The sequence below is a fragment of the Ambystoma mexicanum genome, chromosome 9 (assembly GCF_040938575.1).
Source record: "Ambystoma mexicanum isolate Mex_15411 chromosome 9, UKY_AmexF1_1, whole genome shotgun sequence".
Lineage (NCBI taxonomy): Eukaryota > Metazoa > Chordata > Amphibia > Caudata > Ambystomatidae > Ambystoma > Ambystoma mexicanum.
Window position 1 is genome coordinate 1,065,465,093 of NC_090931.1, and position 17,104 is coordinate 1,065,482,196.

Consider the following 17,104-nt stretch of genomic DNA (forward strand, 5'->3'; position numbering starts at 1 on the left):
CCACACCGGAGATCTCCACGCAAGAGGCCTCTGGCTCCCGGAGGAGAGGCTCCTGCACATCAACATCCTGGAACTCCGAGCCGTGTTCTGGGCTCTCAAATCGTTCCTCCTGTCGCTCAAAGGCAAGGTGGTGCGGATCTTCACGGACAACACCACGACAATGTTTTACATACGGAAGCAGGGAGGCACCAGATCCCCAGCCCTATCCAAGGAGTCACAGGATCTGTGGCACTGGGCGGTCGCCTAGGGGATGTTCCTGGTTTCCTTCCACCTGGCAGGAGAAAGAAACACCATCGCCGACTCGCTCAGCAGGGAGCTGCGCGCGTGTCACGAGTGGGAACTGCGCCAGGATCAGGTGGATCAACTCTTCCGATGATGTGGCAAACCCCAAATCGACCTATTCGCAACAGCGACGAACTCGAAGTGCAAGAGGTTCGCCAGCAGGTTACCCCAGCCGAGAAGCATGGGCGATGCGTTCTCGTTTCCCTGGGACGGCCTATACCTGTATGCGTTCCCTCCGTTGCTGTTGCTGCTTCGACTCATCAACCAGCTCAAGAGGTCCCGGTGCAGGATGATCCTCGTCGCACCGGCGTGGCCGAGGCAGATCTGGTTCCCGGACCTTCTGGACTTGTCAACGTCCCCTCCCATCAAGCTGTCGGCGGACGCGGACCTTCTCTCCAGAGAAGGAGGCGCCATCTTCCACCACGACCCGGCGTCGCTGAACCTGCAGGCTTGGCTCCTGCAGCGCTAGAGTCTGCCGATTGCAGAGAGGTTCTCGCAAAGGCCAGGGCGTCCTCGACTCTCAAATGCTATGGTCATAAGTGGAAGAGGTTCCCTATCTGGTGCCGAGCACAGAAGATCAACCCCCTACGGATTAAGGCCCCTCAAGTGCTGCCGTACCTGCTATCGCTGGCAAAGGCTGGGCTAGCCCATGCCTCCATCAAGATTCATCTGGCGGCGATCTCCAGATATACCAGAACCACAGGACGGACGTCCCTGTGGTCCCATCGAATGGTAAAAGAGTTTATGAAAGGACTGTTCCGGTCGTTCCCGCCGGTGAAGGCCCCGGCCCCGGCGTGGGAACTTAACGTGGTGCTGACCAGGCTCATGGGGCCCCCATTCGAGCCGATGCACTCCGCACCAATGAAGTTTGTGTCGTGGAAGACTGCATTCCTGGTGGCCATTACCGCCGCACGACGAGTGGGAGAGATCCAGGCCCTGTCCTGCAAAGCACCGTACTTGACTTTCCATGCCTCGAGGGTGGTGCTTAGGACGCACCCCTCCTTTATGCCCAAGGTGCCGTCGGACTTCCATCTTAACGAGCCCTTGGTGTTACCTGTCTTCTTCCCGTCTCCTTCGTCGCCGGCCGAGAGGACTTTACACTTGCTGGATGTGGCTAGAGCGCTGAAGTTCTACGTGGACCGCACAAAGAGTTTTCAGAGGACATCACAGCTATTTGTGAACTTTGGACCTGTGAATCAAGGGAAGGCTCTCTGGAAGTCTTCTATTTCCAGATGGCTCTCCGGCTGCATCATGCACTGCCACCGGTTGGCTAACCGACCGCTGCCAGGCCATCCGAGAGCCCATTCGACCAGAGCGATCGCTGCTACTACGGCGTTCTTATCTGGTGTGCCCCTGCTGGACATCTGCAGGGCTGCTACGTGGAGGTTGACGCACACCTTCACGAAATTCTACTGCGTCGATCGGGATTCCAGGGAGGAGTCCAGGGTCGGCCAAGCAGTGCTGCGCAACCTGTTCGCTTAAGGTGAGCCTGGTGAGGAGGTAAGAGATGCTTAATGTTGAGTTTTTTGTATTGCTTAATGTTGAGCCTTTTGCCACCGCCCGTGGTTGTGCATGTGTGTACTGCTATTTATTCTGATATTCATGAGCATGTGAATCCATGCCAGAACCCGTGCTGGAGAAGGAACAAGTTACTTACCTGTAACTGTTGTTCTCCAGCATGGGTCTGGCATGGATTCACATGCAAACCCTCCTGCCTACCCTCTGCGGCTCTTCACTTGGTCATACTGCCACTTCACGTGCTACCAAATCTGAAGATTGCTGCCAGAGGCGGGGCTTAGGTAGAGGGCTGTCATTGGCTGTGGTCAGTATGACGCAGAGATCAGTGATTGGTTACTGCTACGAAAGACAGATCAGAAACGAAACTGATACTGATTTTTCTTTACCGAGGATTCCCAGCCTGACGACGGGGAATATTCATGAGCATGTGAATCCATTCCAGACCCATGCTGGAGAACAACAGTTATAGGTAAGTAACTTGTTCCTTATGCCGATGCCCAATGGGAAAAATTACGGTAGGACCTCGAAGAAGTCCCTGAGCCCTTAAGAATTCGCTTATTAACCACAGTAACAGAAGGAACTCTGGTTAACCACAGCATCATTAAAAACACTCCTCATGCTGCAGAAACGGCTGGCCATTCTTTAGTCCAGGGAATACTTCTGAAGCGTCATGACTGGCTCCGCAATTCCGGTTTTAAGCCAGAGACCCAGGCGTCTCTCCTTAATACATCAATAGAGGATTCTAACCTCTTTGGGAAAGCAGTGGACGACGCACTGGAGACTGCGAAGAAGGATTTCGACACCCTAAAGACTTTAGACCAAATTTCAAGGCCTCCCAATAAGCGAGGATTGGGCAACAAACGCTTTTTTCGAGGCCAACGCCATCAATGGCAACAACAACAGCAGTACACTGCAGGCAACTGGTCCTCTACTCAGGGAACCAGTGTCCAATACACGCAAAGAGGACAACGCCATGGCAAGGGTAGAGGTCGGGGCCCCACTCCCAGAGGATCCCCGGCTACCAACACCAAATGACCCGAAGGTTCGGGTCCCTTCCCATGCATCGCCGGTCGGGGGCCGGTTAACATCTTTCCTACCAGCATGGGAGGGAATAACATCAGACCGCTGGGTATTGTCAACCATAGCCCACGGTTACTGCATAGAATTCATTCGGTCCGCCAAGTACAGACCCCCAAGGGGACGACGCTTATCACGGGAGCACCTCGCTTCCTTCTTCAAGAAGTGGAACTGCTGCTTCTAAAAGGAGCAATAGAGGTCGTGCCTCTATCACAGGTAATGGAAGGTATTTATTCAGTGTACTTCCTTGTACCCAAAAAGGACTTAACCATGCGCCCTGTACTAGATCTGCGCCCAGCGAACAAATTTGTCAAACCTCAAAAATTTCGCATGGTGACCCTGCAGGAAGTAATCCCCCTACTTTCACAGGGAGATTACATGACAACACTGGACATGAAAGATGCATACTTTCATACTTTCATATTTTAATGTTGCCAGCGCACAGAAAATACCTCGGGTTCATGATAGAGGGCAAACACTACCAGTTCAGAGTGCTACCCTTCGGCATAGCGTCAGCGCCAAGGGTATTCTCAAAAGTACTGGCAGTGGCAGCGGCCCACCTGCGCAGGTTGTCCATCCCAGTATACCCTTACCTCGACGATTGGCTCATAACAGGGGATTCTTACGAGACATGCTTCTCAAATACCCAAAAGACTGTAGACATTTTGTTCCAACTGGGCTTCTCTATCAACGAGAAGAAGTCTAGCCTAGACCCCAGCCAGATCAAATAATTCTTAGGGGCTCTAATTCGAACAAAGGACGGCCTTGTCTGCCCCTCCAATGAGAGGGTCCAAAGTATGCTGTTTCAGATCCCTCAATATGTGGCCGGTCGAGAGGTGACGGTACGCAAAGCAATGCGTTTGCTAGGAATGATGGCGTCATGTATATATTTGGTGCCTCACGCGTGTCTGCGCATAGGCCCAACATCTGGAAGTGGGCTGTCAAACACAACATGTTCCTGTTGTCACAACATGTACCAGGGGAACTCAATCTGCTAGCAGACAAACTCAGCAGAGCCTTCCATCTAACCGCAGAGTACGCATGGCGGTTACAAGAAGACAGTCTTCGACGTTTTCACACAATGGGATTCCCAGAAATGGATTTGTTCGCAACTCTGGAGAACTCCCAATGCCAAGATTACGCCTCCAGGTACCCCCAGAACCAGTCCAAAGGGAACGGTGTCTGGATAACATGGTCAGGGAAATTTGTTTATGCTCCCCCCAAAGTCCCCCCCAAACCCCCCCCCCCCACCCCGAGTCCCCTTCTCAACAAGATAGTGCACAAGATGCACCAGGAACCAGTCATCATTATACTAGTGGCCCCTATGTGGGCCCGGCAGCCATGGTTCGCTCACTTGATGGAGATGTCTCTAGCTCCTCCAGTGAAACTTCCCTGCCTGTACAACATGCTGTCACAGGACAAGGGCAGAATGCTACACCCATGCCCACAGACCCTGAATTAAGCAGCCTGGCTCCTGAGGTCATAGAATTTGGACATTTACAACTCCCTCAAAGATGCATGGACATTCTTAGGGAGGCTAGGAAACCTAACACTTGTTACTGCTATTCCAACAAATGGAAGAGATTCGTCATCTGGTGTAGAAATAAGAGCATCAACCCTGTTGACTGCTCTCCCACACATATTGTTCTTTACCTGACTCACTTATTAGACTCAGGATTGGTCTTTAATTCTATTAAAGTTCATCTAGCTGCACTTTCCGCAAACACCACTTCTCAACTCAAAGTGTCATGGTGGAAAGTCCCACTTATTAAAGCCTTCATGGAGGGAGTAAAGAGGATACTCTCTCCTATAGCCAACCCAGTTCCCGGATGGGACCTAAAGGTGGTACTTAACAGGCTTATGGGCTCACCCTTTGAACCATGCACAATGCATCCCTTATGGACCTAACTCTTAAGATTGCTTTCTTAATAGCTATCCTCTCCATTAGGAGAGTGAGTGAACTTCAGGCGCTCTCTATACTAGACCCCTTTGTAACAGTTCACAAAGATAAGGTGGTTCTACGCACACATCCTAGGTTTGCACCAATGTTTTTTCAAAATTACTTGTCAACCAGTCTATAGAACTACCAACGTTCTTTCAAAACCCTTCAAATTTAGGAGAAAGGAGCCTGCATACACTAGATGTGCGCAGAGCTGTCATGTTTTATATGGAAAGAACTAGACCTCTGAGAAAGACTAATCAGTTCTTTGTCTCAGTGGCAGCAGGAAGAGAAGGAGATGCAGTTTCAAAATCCACTATATCTAGATGGATTGTCCAATGCATCACTCTCTGTTACACTCTTGCTAAGAGAGAACTACCCTTCAAGCCGAGAGCACATTCTATTTGTGGCACTGGGGCTTCCATAGCATTTATTGCAAATGTCCCTCTTAAGTCCATTTGCAAAGCGGCAACCTGGAATTCTGTACACACCTTTACAAAACACTACTGTCTAGATGCCCACTCTAGATCTGATTCCCAGGTGGGACAAGCAGTATTAAGACATCTTTTCTACTGTTCCTTCTCACAACCCACCTCCAACTCCGGGTACTGCTTGCTAGTCTATGCACAGCATGTGATTCTAAGCAGATTAACAAACATCAGAAGACAATGCATTACTTACCGTAAAAGCATTTCTGATGGTTGTATCTGCTTAGATTCACATGCGCCCACTCTTCCTCCCCGCTCGGATGGAAGGAACATAGACATCCTTTATCTAGCTCTCTTTCCTGTACTCACTCGCGTCTAATGGGCTCCCTCAGGGCAGAAAAAATACAAACAGAGGGACCTCGACGCGTCAGGGATTGTGGGTACAATGCACGTCACTATAGGGATAGTGTTACAGACACGCTTTGTTGACGTCCCCTTTTTGACTATGAAAACAAAATGCAATACTCCGCAGTGACCACTGGATGTCGGACTATGCACAGCATGTGAATCTAAGCAGATACAACCATCAGAAATGCTTTTACGGTAAGTAATGCATTGTCATGCATATATGTATAGGGATGGGTACAGTATATAAATATAATGAATGTAGGGGGTAGCAAGGGGGTCCGAGGGTTGTCCCCTGCCTATTTATGGGATGAAAGTGGTGTTTTTTTAAATTGCCGTTTTTGGTGGTCACAGTAAAAATGGCACAGTGATCACAGAAATCCCCTCATCAGGCCTGCTCTACCTGTAATGGCTCGGATCACGCGCATCTCACACCCCCCCCCCGTATAATGAAGTTGAAGCTGGGTAGTACGCATCGAAAAGTTCTTTGTCATTAATGTTTCGAACACAGTTTTAATTTTACGCACAAATTGGATAGTTGTCAGACACTTTTTTTACTCTCTTGTGAAGGAAGAAGCTAATTTTTACTCTTTTGAAAATGGATTTACTCCCTTATTCTAAAAACTGGGAGTAAAATACTCTCACGCAAAAGTCCTATCTGGAGCACTGGTTACAGCATTCAGAATGCTTCTTGCAACTGGAAATTTTTGATAAGGGAACTTGTGACTTTAACATTTTTGTCTTTTTAGAATAGACATATTATTTTAATATATTTGCAAATATAAGCACCTTCACACTTAAAAATTCACTAGCTGCCATTACTAACTAGGAAAGGTAAACATATTAGCAAATAATTGCACCCAAGCATTTTCAAAATTCACTAGCTGCCACTTGTAACGAGGATACGTCGGTTTGCATTGCTTTCAAATGCCACTGAACTTTCTAAAAGTGGATGAATGGTTGTGCCTTCATCATCTGATACTATCCACCAGTTGTCTAGATGCAAATGAAGCTGATCTGGTACCTTTGGTTGGATTTAATGCTTCTTGGTTCCTCCCAAGGAGGCATTTGCTCTTGCAGATTTGAACCGGTAGACGACTACCTGTTCCTAGAGTGTGATAGAGAAAGAATGACTGCACTGCCGCTGGAGGGTTTTAAGTTTGGTTGGACCAAAGTAAAGGCCCTTAAGGTGGGTTGTGTGTGATTACTGCTCTAGTGTACATTGAGAAGTTTTGTAAATTGAGTAGGTGTTTTTTTAGTGTGGTATGTTGAGTGTGTGTGTGGAAGCTGTTTGAATGGGTGCAGGGGGAACCTGTTCTTGTGGCCATAGTAAGATATGTTTGGAATTGATCTCAGTGTGCAAAAGGCAAAGGTGAAGACCTTCGCTTCAGAGGGTTGGGCTTGGAGAAAACTACTTTAGGAGTGGTGTGCCCAATGTCCCTATGGATAGTCAGGATTTATCAGTGAAGGACCTGGTCCAACTTTCACATAGATCTGGTGACTTAGCTGGAGCCGATCAAGAAGGGAGCATTGTTAAAGTTAGTGTCTTTAACAGTTCCGTAGAAAGGATTGCACCAGTTTTAAATTATTTTTTTAACCCTATAAAAAGTTTTGTATATCATTGCCACATTGTGCTTGAATTTCTCTTTACTCCGAGATGACCTCAGAACATTTTGGTAATGATTTGTAAAGGAAAAAACTGTCTTCCTCTATAATGTAATCTATTTGCATTTTTTTCTTTAGGGCATTTGTTTCGAGCATCTGGGGATCAGTTGTTCAATCTGTCCACAGTGTCTAGTGCCTTTTCAATGGTCAGTCACCCGATCTTTGGTCTACATGCTGCCGGCTCAGGGCATTCAGAGTTTGGTGGCTTGGGGACGCTTCGTGCACCTGCGGCCTTATCAGCGCATCCCCATCTATCTCCTTTTCCAGGTAAATGGTTGTTAAAGGTAGGAATATCACAAAAGATTTGTAGTCACCTGGCTATAAGCTGAAGTCGGAGGGGTAACAAAATTACTTTTGTTGTTCATTGCCTTCACAAACATGTAATTATGCCTTAAAAAAGTGCCACTTTATATATTTAAATGTTATATTTTGATGAAAGAATGTTTATGAAATAGCAGAAAGATTTCATATTTTAAATATGTTTGACATATGCTTTGTTGTAAAAAGTTAGCGTTAAGTACTGAAAAGGGAGCAGACATGCCTGATATCGGCACGCCCTCAATGAGTTCCCCTAGTGAATATCAGCCAAGTTCACCTCCTTGTCAAGGTCTGTAATGCTATTTGCAGCCCCGGGCTCCATATGGGGTGCTAATATAGTTGTTTCTTGAAAGGAAATGGGGTCTATTCCTACAGCTCTAGTCTATTTCCATTAAAAAAGAAATAATACAAAACAAAATGGCTTTCATGTGAAATAAAGGCATAAGTCCCTTTTCTTTGTTACTGGCAGCCATTTTACGGAGTGTGGTGGCAAGGGGAACAGAGCAGCGGGCAACTGATAAGTGGAGAGCAGGGGGAAGAATGGGGATGGAGGGACTAGGGGACTGCAAATGAGGGGTGTGGGATTGTGGGCACAAAAAGAGAGGATGTGGGGAAAAATATGGTAGACTGTGGTGCAGGTCTCTAGGGAATGAGGATTTATTCCAGCTAATCCAGCATGCATTCCAGCTGTTAGGATTGCCCAGCCACTCTTACCAAGGTGCTAATGATGGCTATTTTGACATCCACTTCAAAGAACTGGTATAGCAAGAGTTTCCCAGAGCTCCCTCAGTTTCCAGCACTGGATCTTTCATATATTCACATGCTGTGAATATTCTCCAGCGTCAAGCTGGGAATCCTTGGTCTTTTGATTGACATTTAAAAGAAAACATTTGGTCAATTTTGTGTGCTATCGCCCTCTTTATGGGCGTTTTAGGCCCCAACCAATGGGATATTGAGTAGTAAGCCCGTCCTCCACAGCCCTTGCTCAGATTCTAACCGTTTGTCCTGCTGGAAGGTGTCCTCGAGTTGTTTTCTCCAGTGAGAAAACTATTTTTCCTAAAGAAAATTATCTTCTAATATACTTTTATAAAAAAATTCCCTCTCAAATACCATCAGAGAGGAGGACACTGTTGTGAACAACAACAAATGGAAGCCTTAGCCAAGGAAAAGGCCAAGAAGTCTTGATTTAAGGCAAGTGGCAGCTGTGGCCTTGAACATTTCTTTGAATGCGACAAGCACTATGTTTGCATTTACTGCCTCTATCCAAGCCACTCAGTGGAGATTTGTGATATCGTAGAGTGTTTAGTGCCAAAACACTTAAAGATAGGCACCGACGACTTGTGTGTTGGCTTAAGGAAGGAACTTACCCACCTTTAGAGTCGGGAGTCCACAAGGAGCATTTCTTCACCAAAGCAGAAAAGACCACCCTCAAAGAAAAGGACACGATCTGAGGAAAGGGCCCCTAAAAAACATAAGCACCACCACATCCACGGGCCGTCTGCGATAATATTAATTTACTGTTTGCTTGTTATGTGTATATATAGAATAAAAATATACTGTAAAGCGCCCACAGGGCAGGGAGGGAGGGACGGTGGGAAATACAAGTTACAACACAACATTAAGAGCAGAGGGGGAAGAGGAGGAGAGACGAACTTTCTATGCCGTGTGAGTATTCAGAACATGTAAGTGCAGAGACACTCGAGGCCCTAAAACTTTATCGTCGACTGTGCAGGGGGAAAGGCCTACAGAGAGTCTGCCGAAACCCCTGTCGTCTTCATCGCACTCAAAAACACCAACGAAGGGAACGTCGACGGTCACGAGTGACCACTCGGCGATGACAAGCCTACATCCCAGCAAAGCAAAAACCTCATTAGGAACACCTCTGTCAACGTCTACAAGAAAAAAGCATAAACCCTCATCGGCAACGCATTCAACCAAGAAGAGCTCATCGACGACAACTTTGTCACCAAGGGGCAGCATTCGACCACAGCTTCGTCGACCAAGGGACAGCAGCCATCCAGCGAAAGCTTGTTGTAAACAAACAACCATAAAACCCTTGCCCACGGCTATATCATCGTCCATGACCCTAGGCTGTCAGGGGGAAAAACCCTGCATCAACCTGTGAGAAAGTCAGCACGCTCTTCCTCTGATACCCCAAAGGCTGCACAGGAAGCAAATGTAGCATCTGAAGCCAAAGAAAGCTCCTCTTAAACAGAAGGGAAAACTGGAGAGAGAAAAACTGCAGAAGAGAAAACAAATGCAGGTGATTACTTTGCCAGTCTCACCAATCATTTACTCTGAGTTGATGCCAGAGGATATTCTACAGCAAAAAATCAACACAGATTTCAGGGCACAATGTGCTTGGCCACCGCAGTTTTCGGACTCGGAAGATTCCATGATCAGTCACCCACACTCTCCTAGGCTACCACCTATACCAGGTCAAGGTCAACCAAGGTTTGACACCAGACCACGAACGGGGAAATGTGTTGTATGAGAGAGGCCAACCTTTTGCGTTCAGGACATCATTTTCCACCTAGACAAACACCCCTAGAGAATTGATGCCAGATTCCATGTTTCCCTGTACCAGGTAAAGCAGGCTTGGTTTTGTGCAGGGGTGAGGACTGAGGAACGGTGCTTACCGGAATTGAGAACTCTAGCATGTAGTGACCCAGCGTCGGAGGAGAATCATTTGGCAGCTGGGAAACTCAAAACTGGAGCATTTAGCAAAGGAGCCTGGAGTGGTCAGGAACCGACATAGATAAATTAAGTGGAGATCAACAGAGTCAGATCAAAGATCGCTGTGATGGTCTCCCTTGGCTGACGCAATGTATTTATTTGTTTATTTTAACATTTATATAGCGTTCAAAACCCAGAGGTATCTAGGTGCTTAAATGTAAGAGATTGGTTACAGGCATGTAGTTTAATGTGTACATAGATGATTGGTTACAGACAATGACACAGCACATAAGTGCAGGCTTAAGCATGTAATAAGGACAAATCTGGTGAGTTCAGCACATTGTAAAGCCACTCCCCAGGTTACAAAGGGCTTAAACAGGTGATAAAAGGCTAAGTCAAGTAGGTTCATCAAGTTGCTCAGATGCGCCTAATGTTGCAGGGAGCCTGAGCAAATAGTGATAGGCAAATCAGGTACGTTCTTCAAATTGCGTAGCCGCGCCTCGAGTTACAAGGTGCTTAGACAAATAATGAAAGGCAGATCAGGCAAGTTCAGTTAGTTATACAGCCACGCCTCGTGTTACAGGGGGCTAAATAAGTATGACGGGTATAGCAAGTAAATGTTCATCATAATGCACAGCTGTGCCTCATGTTACAAGGCACTTGGACAAATAATGAAAGGCAAATCTGGTAAGTTCAGCAAATTGCGTAGCTGCGCCTCGTGTTACAAGGGGCCTAGACAATATAGTGCAAGTCATATTATGTGGGTTCATCAGATTTCGAAGCCGTGCCACGACTTGCTGGGGCATTAGGTGTCCAAGTTCACAACTTTTAGGACCTTCGATCCGGGGGCTAGGTCAATGGATAATTCTAGCAAAAGCCCAACACTCTACTCCTTGGGATAAGACATCCCACTGGCCACACAATTGAGGAGGAAGTGAAACTATTAAAACAGAGTTAATAAAGAGATTCATTTTTGCATATAATGCACTATTGTTTTTAATCAAATATTTATTTTGGAATTAATTTTGTGCAGTTTCTTAATCTGTTATTTTCACATAAAAACATATTTTAAAAGCCACCTAGCTTTTGTGGCTTGCAGTGAACACATTGTTAACCCTATCATGCAATTTGAAAGGTGCAAATAATGTTCTTTATATTAACTTGAGCTTGAAAAACGAAGGCATCAAAATCCATAAATGCGTATGCACATATGTGAAATGCATCACTGTCAAATTCATTGAGACTGTTCCAGGCATATGTCGCTGCCTTGGATTGAGAGCTTTTCAAGTCACAATTCTGTTTCTCCAATGTATGACAGTGGCAGTGTAAAGAGAACAATCTGCAGAAAACAGCACCTTTTCATCTTTACTTAATTAGATTTCGAATGGATTGTGTCCTTCAACTTATTCCTCATCTTAGATGTATTCCATCCAGCTTTAGCTGCTTTGGAAAAAGATTTCGGCAGAGGGTGCTGTGCGTCGATCTCGTCGAGTCAATGGTCCCTCGAAGGCCTCCGTCGAGGGTGACATCATCAGGTATACAAGTAGCATGCGCGGCACCTGTTGGCTTCAGTTCAGTTTTTCCGTGGTGCATGTTGCTTCGGAGGTTCGGCGCACCTCGAGTTCTGTGACGCAGTAAATAGCGAAGAATATTCGATATGTCCTCGTCATCGACTCCGACTACAACCCCACGATCGGGTTTCAAAAAGTGTAAATCTTGCGGTTCGAAAATGTCCATCACTGACCCGCACCGAGAATGTCTGGGGTGTCTCTGGGAAGGCCACGACATGGAGGCCTGTACGAAGTGTCAGGAGATGATGTGGAAGGCCTTGGGAGAGAGGAAGGGAAAACTGCAGGTAGGTCGTAAATCCGACCGGAAAGCCTCTAGTGTCGAGTCGCGGTCCTGTGAGGAGAAGTCTCCTCGACACGAAAGGCATCGGTCTAGGTCCCGAAGCGATTCCCATCACTCTTCGTCTTCGACGAAAACATCCAAGAAAAGACGCCACAGGTCCCCTTCCACCTCGTCCTCGGACGAATCCCCAAAAATTATGAAATGCCCCACAAAACATTCTTTCTCCGAAGAGTGGGAAGCATTCAGGGTGAAAATGATGGAGGTGTTTGAGAAAGCAAAGCCTCGGTCCGCAACTTCTTTGGAAGCCGGCCGGGAGCGTTATCGCCCCGACACTTGGGCACCCTCGAGCCCGGGTGATCAAAGAAGGAAGGATCGGGAACCATCCAGGACGCTGAGTGAAAAAGACTGGTCGAGTCGACCGCTCGAGTTCACCGACGCCATCTGAAATCCGACGCACCTCGAAGGGCAAATCTTCGAAGAGCGCCTCAATGCCCTCAAAGCCGGCTCCGGCGACGGCCACTATTTCGTCGGTGCCATCAACGCCTTTGTCGACATCAACCCCGAAGACCTCGGCGCCAAAGGTTTCAAAGGCTCCAGTTCAGCCAACTCAGCCAGAAAAAGAGAAGGCTGCAAAGGCTGTAATGCCTTCAGGTTCCACAAATACACCTCTCCCAGAAAAGGTTTTTAAACCTCTTTCAAGGAAGGACTTTTTCAAATCCCTGACTTCAATATTGGAGGAACAGGAGAGATCTGATGAGAAGAATGTTCCTTTTGGACTGGAATATGGTACCCCAAATGTCCCAGAATGCCTGATTTCTGAAGAAAGCAGGATGAGGGATCTGGTGGAATCCTTACATAATGCAAGTGGCATTGATACATCGGCTGAAACAGATTTTGGCAGGCCAGAACAAGGGGAGCATGCCAGTCCCTCATACCGTCAACTAATGACAAAAGTGGTAGATTTAGGATGGGCTAGAACTCCAGCCCAATTCATCCAGGATGATTTTACCGATATATTGGATCATGGTCCCACCGAAGATCCAATCCTACCCTTCCATGTAGCCTTGCAAAATAGGGTGGCCAAAAATTGGGAGACTCTGGATTCTATTCCTCCAGTTAATAAATCCCTTACTTCAAAATACCGCCCTTCCAGTAGCGACCCCGGCTATCTGTCTAAGCACCCCACTCCCGAGAATCTGGTGGTCGAGGCAGCCACAGCTTCAAATAAAATGGCGTACCCTTCTATCCCTCCGGATAGGGACGACAAGCGTGTGGATGGTTGGGCACGCAAGGTATTTTCAGCTGGGAGTATGGCGTTAAAATCAGCCAACTCCACATGTGCCTTGGCAAAGTTTTCGTTCACTCTGTGGGAGTGCATTGCAATGGCGACAGAGCACATACCAGAAGGGGACGAAAGGGAAGGATTCCTAGCCATTGTTAGACATGGAAAGGAGGCCATGCAGGAATCCCTTCAATCTGGATTGGACACTGCAGATAGTGTGAGCAGCTCCATGGGTGCTAGCAAGGTAATGCGCAGATTTGCGTGGTTACGGAAGTCAGGTTTCACACCAGACATGCAGAACCGCCTTCTGAACATGCCCTTTGACGAGTCTCACCTTTTTGGCAGCAAGGCTGACGAGAGCCTTAAGAGGTTGCAGACCTCAAAAGCAGCTGCCAAGACTTTAGGAGCTGCTATTAGGCAACCTCAGCCTTTTTGTGCGCCAGGACAATCTTGGAGGGGACGATCCTATCGTTACTACTCCTCATATAGAAAGGCGAGAGGAATGGTCAGTCAAAGGGGCCAGAGAAAGGCCACTCGCGGTGGACGAGGAAAACGTGAGAAGCCAACTCCAGCTGCAGCCTCTTTGCCATCAGCGGCTGCAGCAACCGCCACAAAACTGCTTTGAGGACTTGCATCACAAGACATCAGTAGGGGGCAGGCTGTCACAGCATCTGCAAGAATGGCGAGCCATTACTTCAGATGTTTGGGCTCTAGAAATAATAGCCCAAGGTAACTGCCTTCCTTTTCTATCGCAACCTCAAAGCAATCCACCAGGGAGGCACCTTTTGAAGTTTTCAGACCCGCTCCTGCAGCAGGAAGTTCTAACCCTGCTGGAGAAAGCTGCTATAGAACCAGTACCTGTAGCGGAGAGGAACAAGGGATGGTACTCCCCTTACTTTTTGATCCCCAAAAAGGACGGAGGACTGAGACTCATCTTGGATTTAAGAGGCTTGAACAAGCTCCTCAGGGAGGACAAGTTCAAGATGGTTACTGTTTCGCAGATCCTTCAGGCCCTGCAACTTCAGGATTGGTTGGTGTCATTGGACCTCCAGGATGCTTATTTTCATGTGCCAATTCATCTCAAGCACAGAAAATACGTGAGGTTCATAGTTGGCGACTCACACTATCAGTTTCGAGTTCTCCCATTCGGATTGACCTCCGCCCGAGGGTCTTCACTAAGTTAATGGTAGTAGTCTGTCAGGGTTCCATTAGGTTCCTCTTTGTCTAGTCATGCAGCGGTCTCAAACAGGAAGAAAGGTTTCCGGATTCCCCATGGAAATTATCGTTTACGTTCACCTCGGAACCCTGGTTCATCATTGTGTACGTGTCCCTTCAGAGAACGCTAAATGTTGCCTTGGCGATGCTGGTGCCCTTTGCATTCGCGTAGGCGTTCAGGCCTACCGTGGCACGTTGTGCGTGCGGTCAGCTGATCTGTATTTAAGCTCCGTCCCCGCACACGGCGGTGCTTCTGAATTCGTATTTTCAAAGCTACGCATCTTGCTATCTTGTTTTCAAGTCCTTCGAACGTCTGGTCTGCTCTGTTATCTTCCTTGCCTCGTTCTTGTTACTTACCTGTTCATTGCTGAACCCGGAATGTCCACAGACTGCATTCGCCTCATCCAAGGACGTCATACCTGCATGCTGCCAACCCGGAACGTCCTCGGACTGCATTTGCCTCATCACTGCACGTTTTACCTGTTTGCTGCCAACCCGGAACGTCCACGGACTGCATTCGCCTCATCCCTCACGTCTTACCTGCTTGCTGCCAACCCGGAACGTCCACGGACTGCATTTTGTCTCATCTTTCACGTCTTACCTGCTGGTTGCCAAAACCGGCCGGCTATTGGACTGCTTCAACTCCAACCATCGCTTATAGCTCAAAGATTCTAAGGAACTTAAAGGACACTAGCGCATCGGCGCAAGGATCAAAGGACTTAGCGAACTGCGCCATGATCAGAGACTCCTTGGGCGTCCTCGTGCCAGCGGGAATAGGCAACAAGACTTTGTGTTCCCAGGATTTCCACTCCATTCCTACAATTTCATCTACAGAATCCATCCAAACCACTATTTGGTAAGCACACTACTGTCTGGTTCTTCCTTTGTTTGCTATCCTTTGCTCATGGTAATAGTTACCGCTCTTGTTTCAGGGTACTCACCAGTTAGAACTAGTCAGTCCCAGTCTACTTTTCTTGTTTGTGAGTATCTGCTCATCACCTTGATTAGATATTTCATTGTCTTAAGTCATACTTAGTTAATTTCTCTTGCAGCCAGCTGTCTGAGTACCAGGGTGTACAAATATTTTCGTGCAATACTCACCTCAATCTGTCCTTTTGTACTCTTGGGGGGTATATTGTCAGAAAGACTAAATTGCATCACAACGTGTCAAGCCACCACTGCTGGATTTAGCCCTTGGGCCCCAACATAGTGGCAGCGCACCTCGGAAGAGGGGGGATTCACGTCCACCCCTACCTGGACGATTGGTTGATCAGGGCACGTTCTGCCGAACAAGCACTGGATCATCTGAAAGTCACCTGCCACTTCCTCCACAGACTGGGCTTCTCCCTCAGTTTCAAGAAATAACAAATGACACCTTCCCAACAACTCCAGTACACAGGGGCTGCATTAGACACATCCTTGGGAAAGAGCTCGCCTCCCAAGTCGAGGGCTCAAGACATTCTTCAGATGGTTTCCAAATTCCAAAATGCCCAAAGTCTCCAGGCCTACGACCAGAGGCACGCCTGAGGATGAGATCCCTTCAATGGGCTATAAAGACTCAATGGTCCCAGTTCTCAGGTCAAATGACGGATTTTCTTTAGATTCCGAACAGGGTTCGGCAAGATCTTCTGTGGTGGACTTGCACAGAGAATATCCTAAAAGGAGAACAGTTTTGGCAACCTTGGCCGGAGATTACAATAGTGACGGACGGCTCACTCATGGGGTGGGGAGCTCATGCCAACGAGCTGACAATCAGCAGTTGTTGGTCTCCATCGGAGTCCAAACTACACATCAACCTTTAGAGCTGAGAGCAATCAGACTAGCGCTGAAGGCTTTTCTACCATCCGTCATAGGAAAAAATGTCCTGCTAATGACGGACCACACTTCGGCCATGCATTATCTAAACAAAAGATGAGGTGTAGGGTCACTACCTCTGTGCAGAGAGGCAATGCAGCTCTGGTATTGGGCAATTCAAGAAGGAATCTCCTTAACGGCAGTTCATCTAGCCGGGGAGGAGAATATGACGGCGGACGCTCTGAGCAGGCAGAGCATGTTGTCCCACGAGTGGGAACTGGCTCAGGAAGTCATTCAAGAGATCTTCGCCCTTTGAGGAGCCCCTCAAGTAGACCTATTTGTGACCGGAATCAACCGGAAGTGTGAAAGGTATTGCTCAAGGGAATTTCCCCCAAGAGGAGCCCTAGGGGACACGTTCGTGGTGGAGTGGAACTTCCCACTATTATAAGCATTCCATCCAATTCCCTTCATTCCTCAGGTCATCAGTAGACTAAGACGGTTTGGAAACCGCATGATCCTAATTGCCCCGGATTGGGCCACGAGAACGTGGTACCCGGACCTTCTAGACATGTCCATCTGTCCCCCGTTACGTCTTCCTCAGAGAGAGGACCTTCTCTCACAAATGGAGGGCCAGGTTCTCCATCCAGAGGTCAA

The 17,104-nt window shown here is 47.6% G+C and overlaps 1 protein-coding gene across 16 annotated transcripts in view; it reads left to right on the forward strand.

Moving 5' to 3' along the window:
- BAZ2B (bromodomain adjacent to zinc finger domain 2B) overlaps positions 1-17,104 on the forward strand; it is a 2,602,315-nt gene that overhangs the window by 425,221 nt on the left and 2,159,990 nt on the right. For all 16 annotated transcript variants that reach the window (XM_069616356.1, XM_069616365.1, XM_069616369.1 and 13 more), the window contains one exon: positions 7,393-7,581. In XM_069616356.1, coding sequence (XP_069472457.1) covers positions 7,393-7,581 — 189 coding nt within the window. The remainder of the gene's footprint in view (positions 1-7,392; positions 7,582-17,104) is intronic.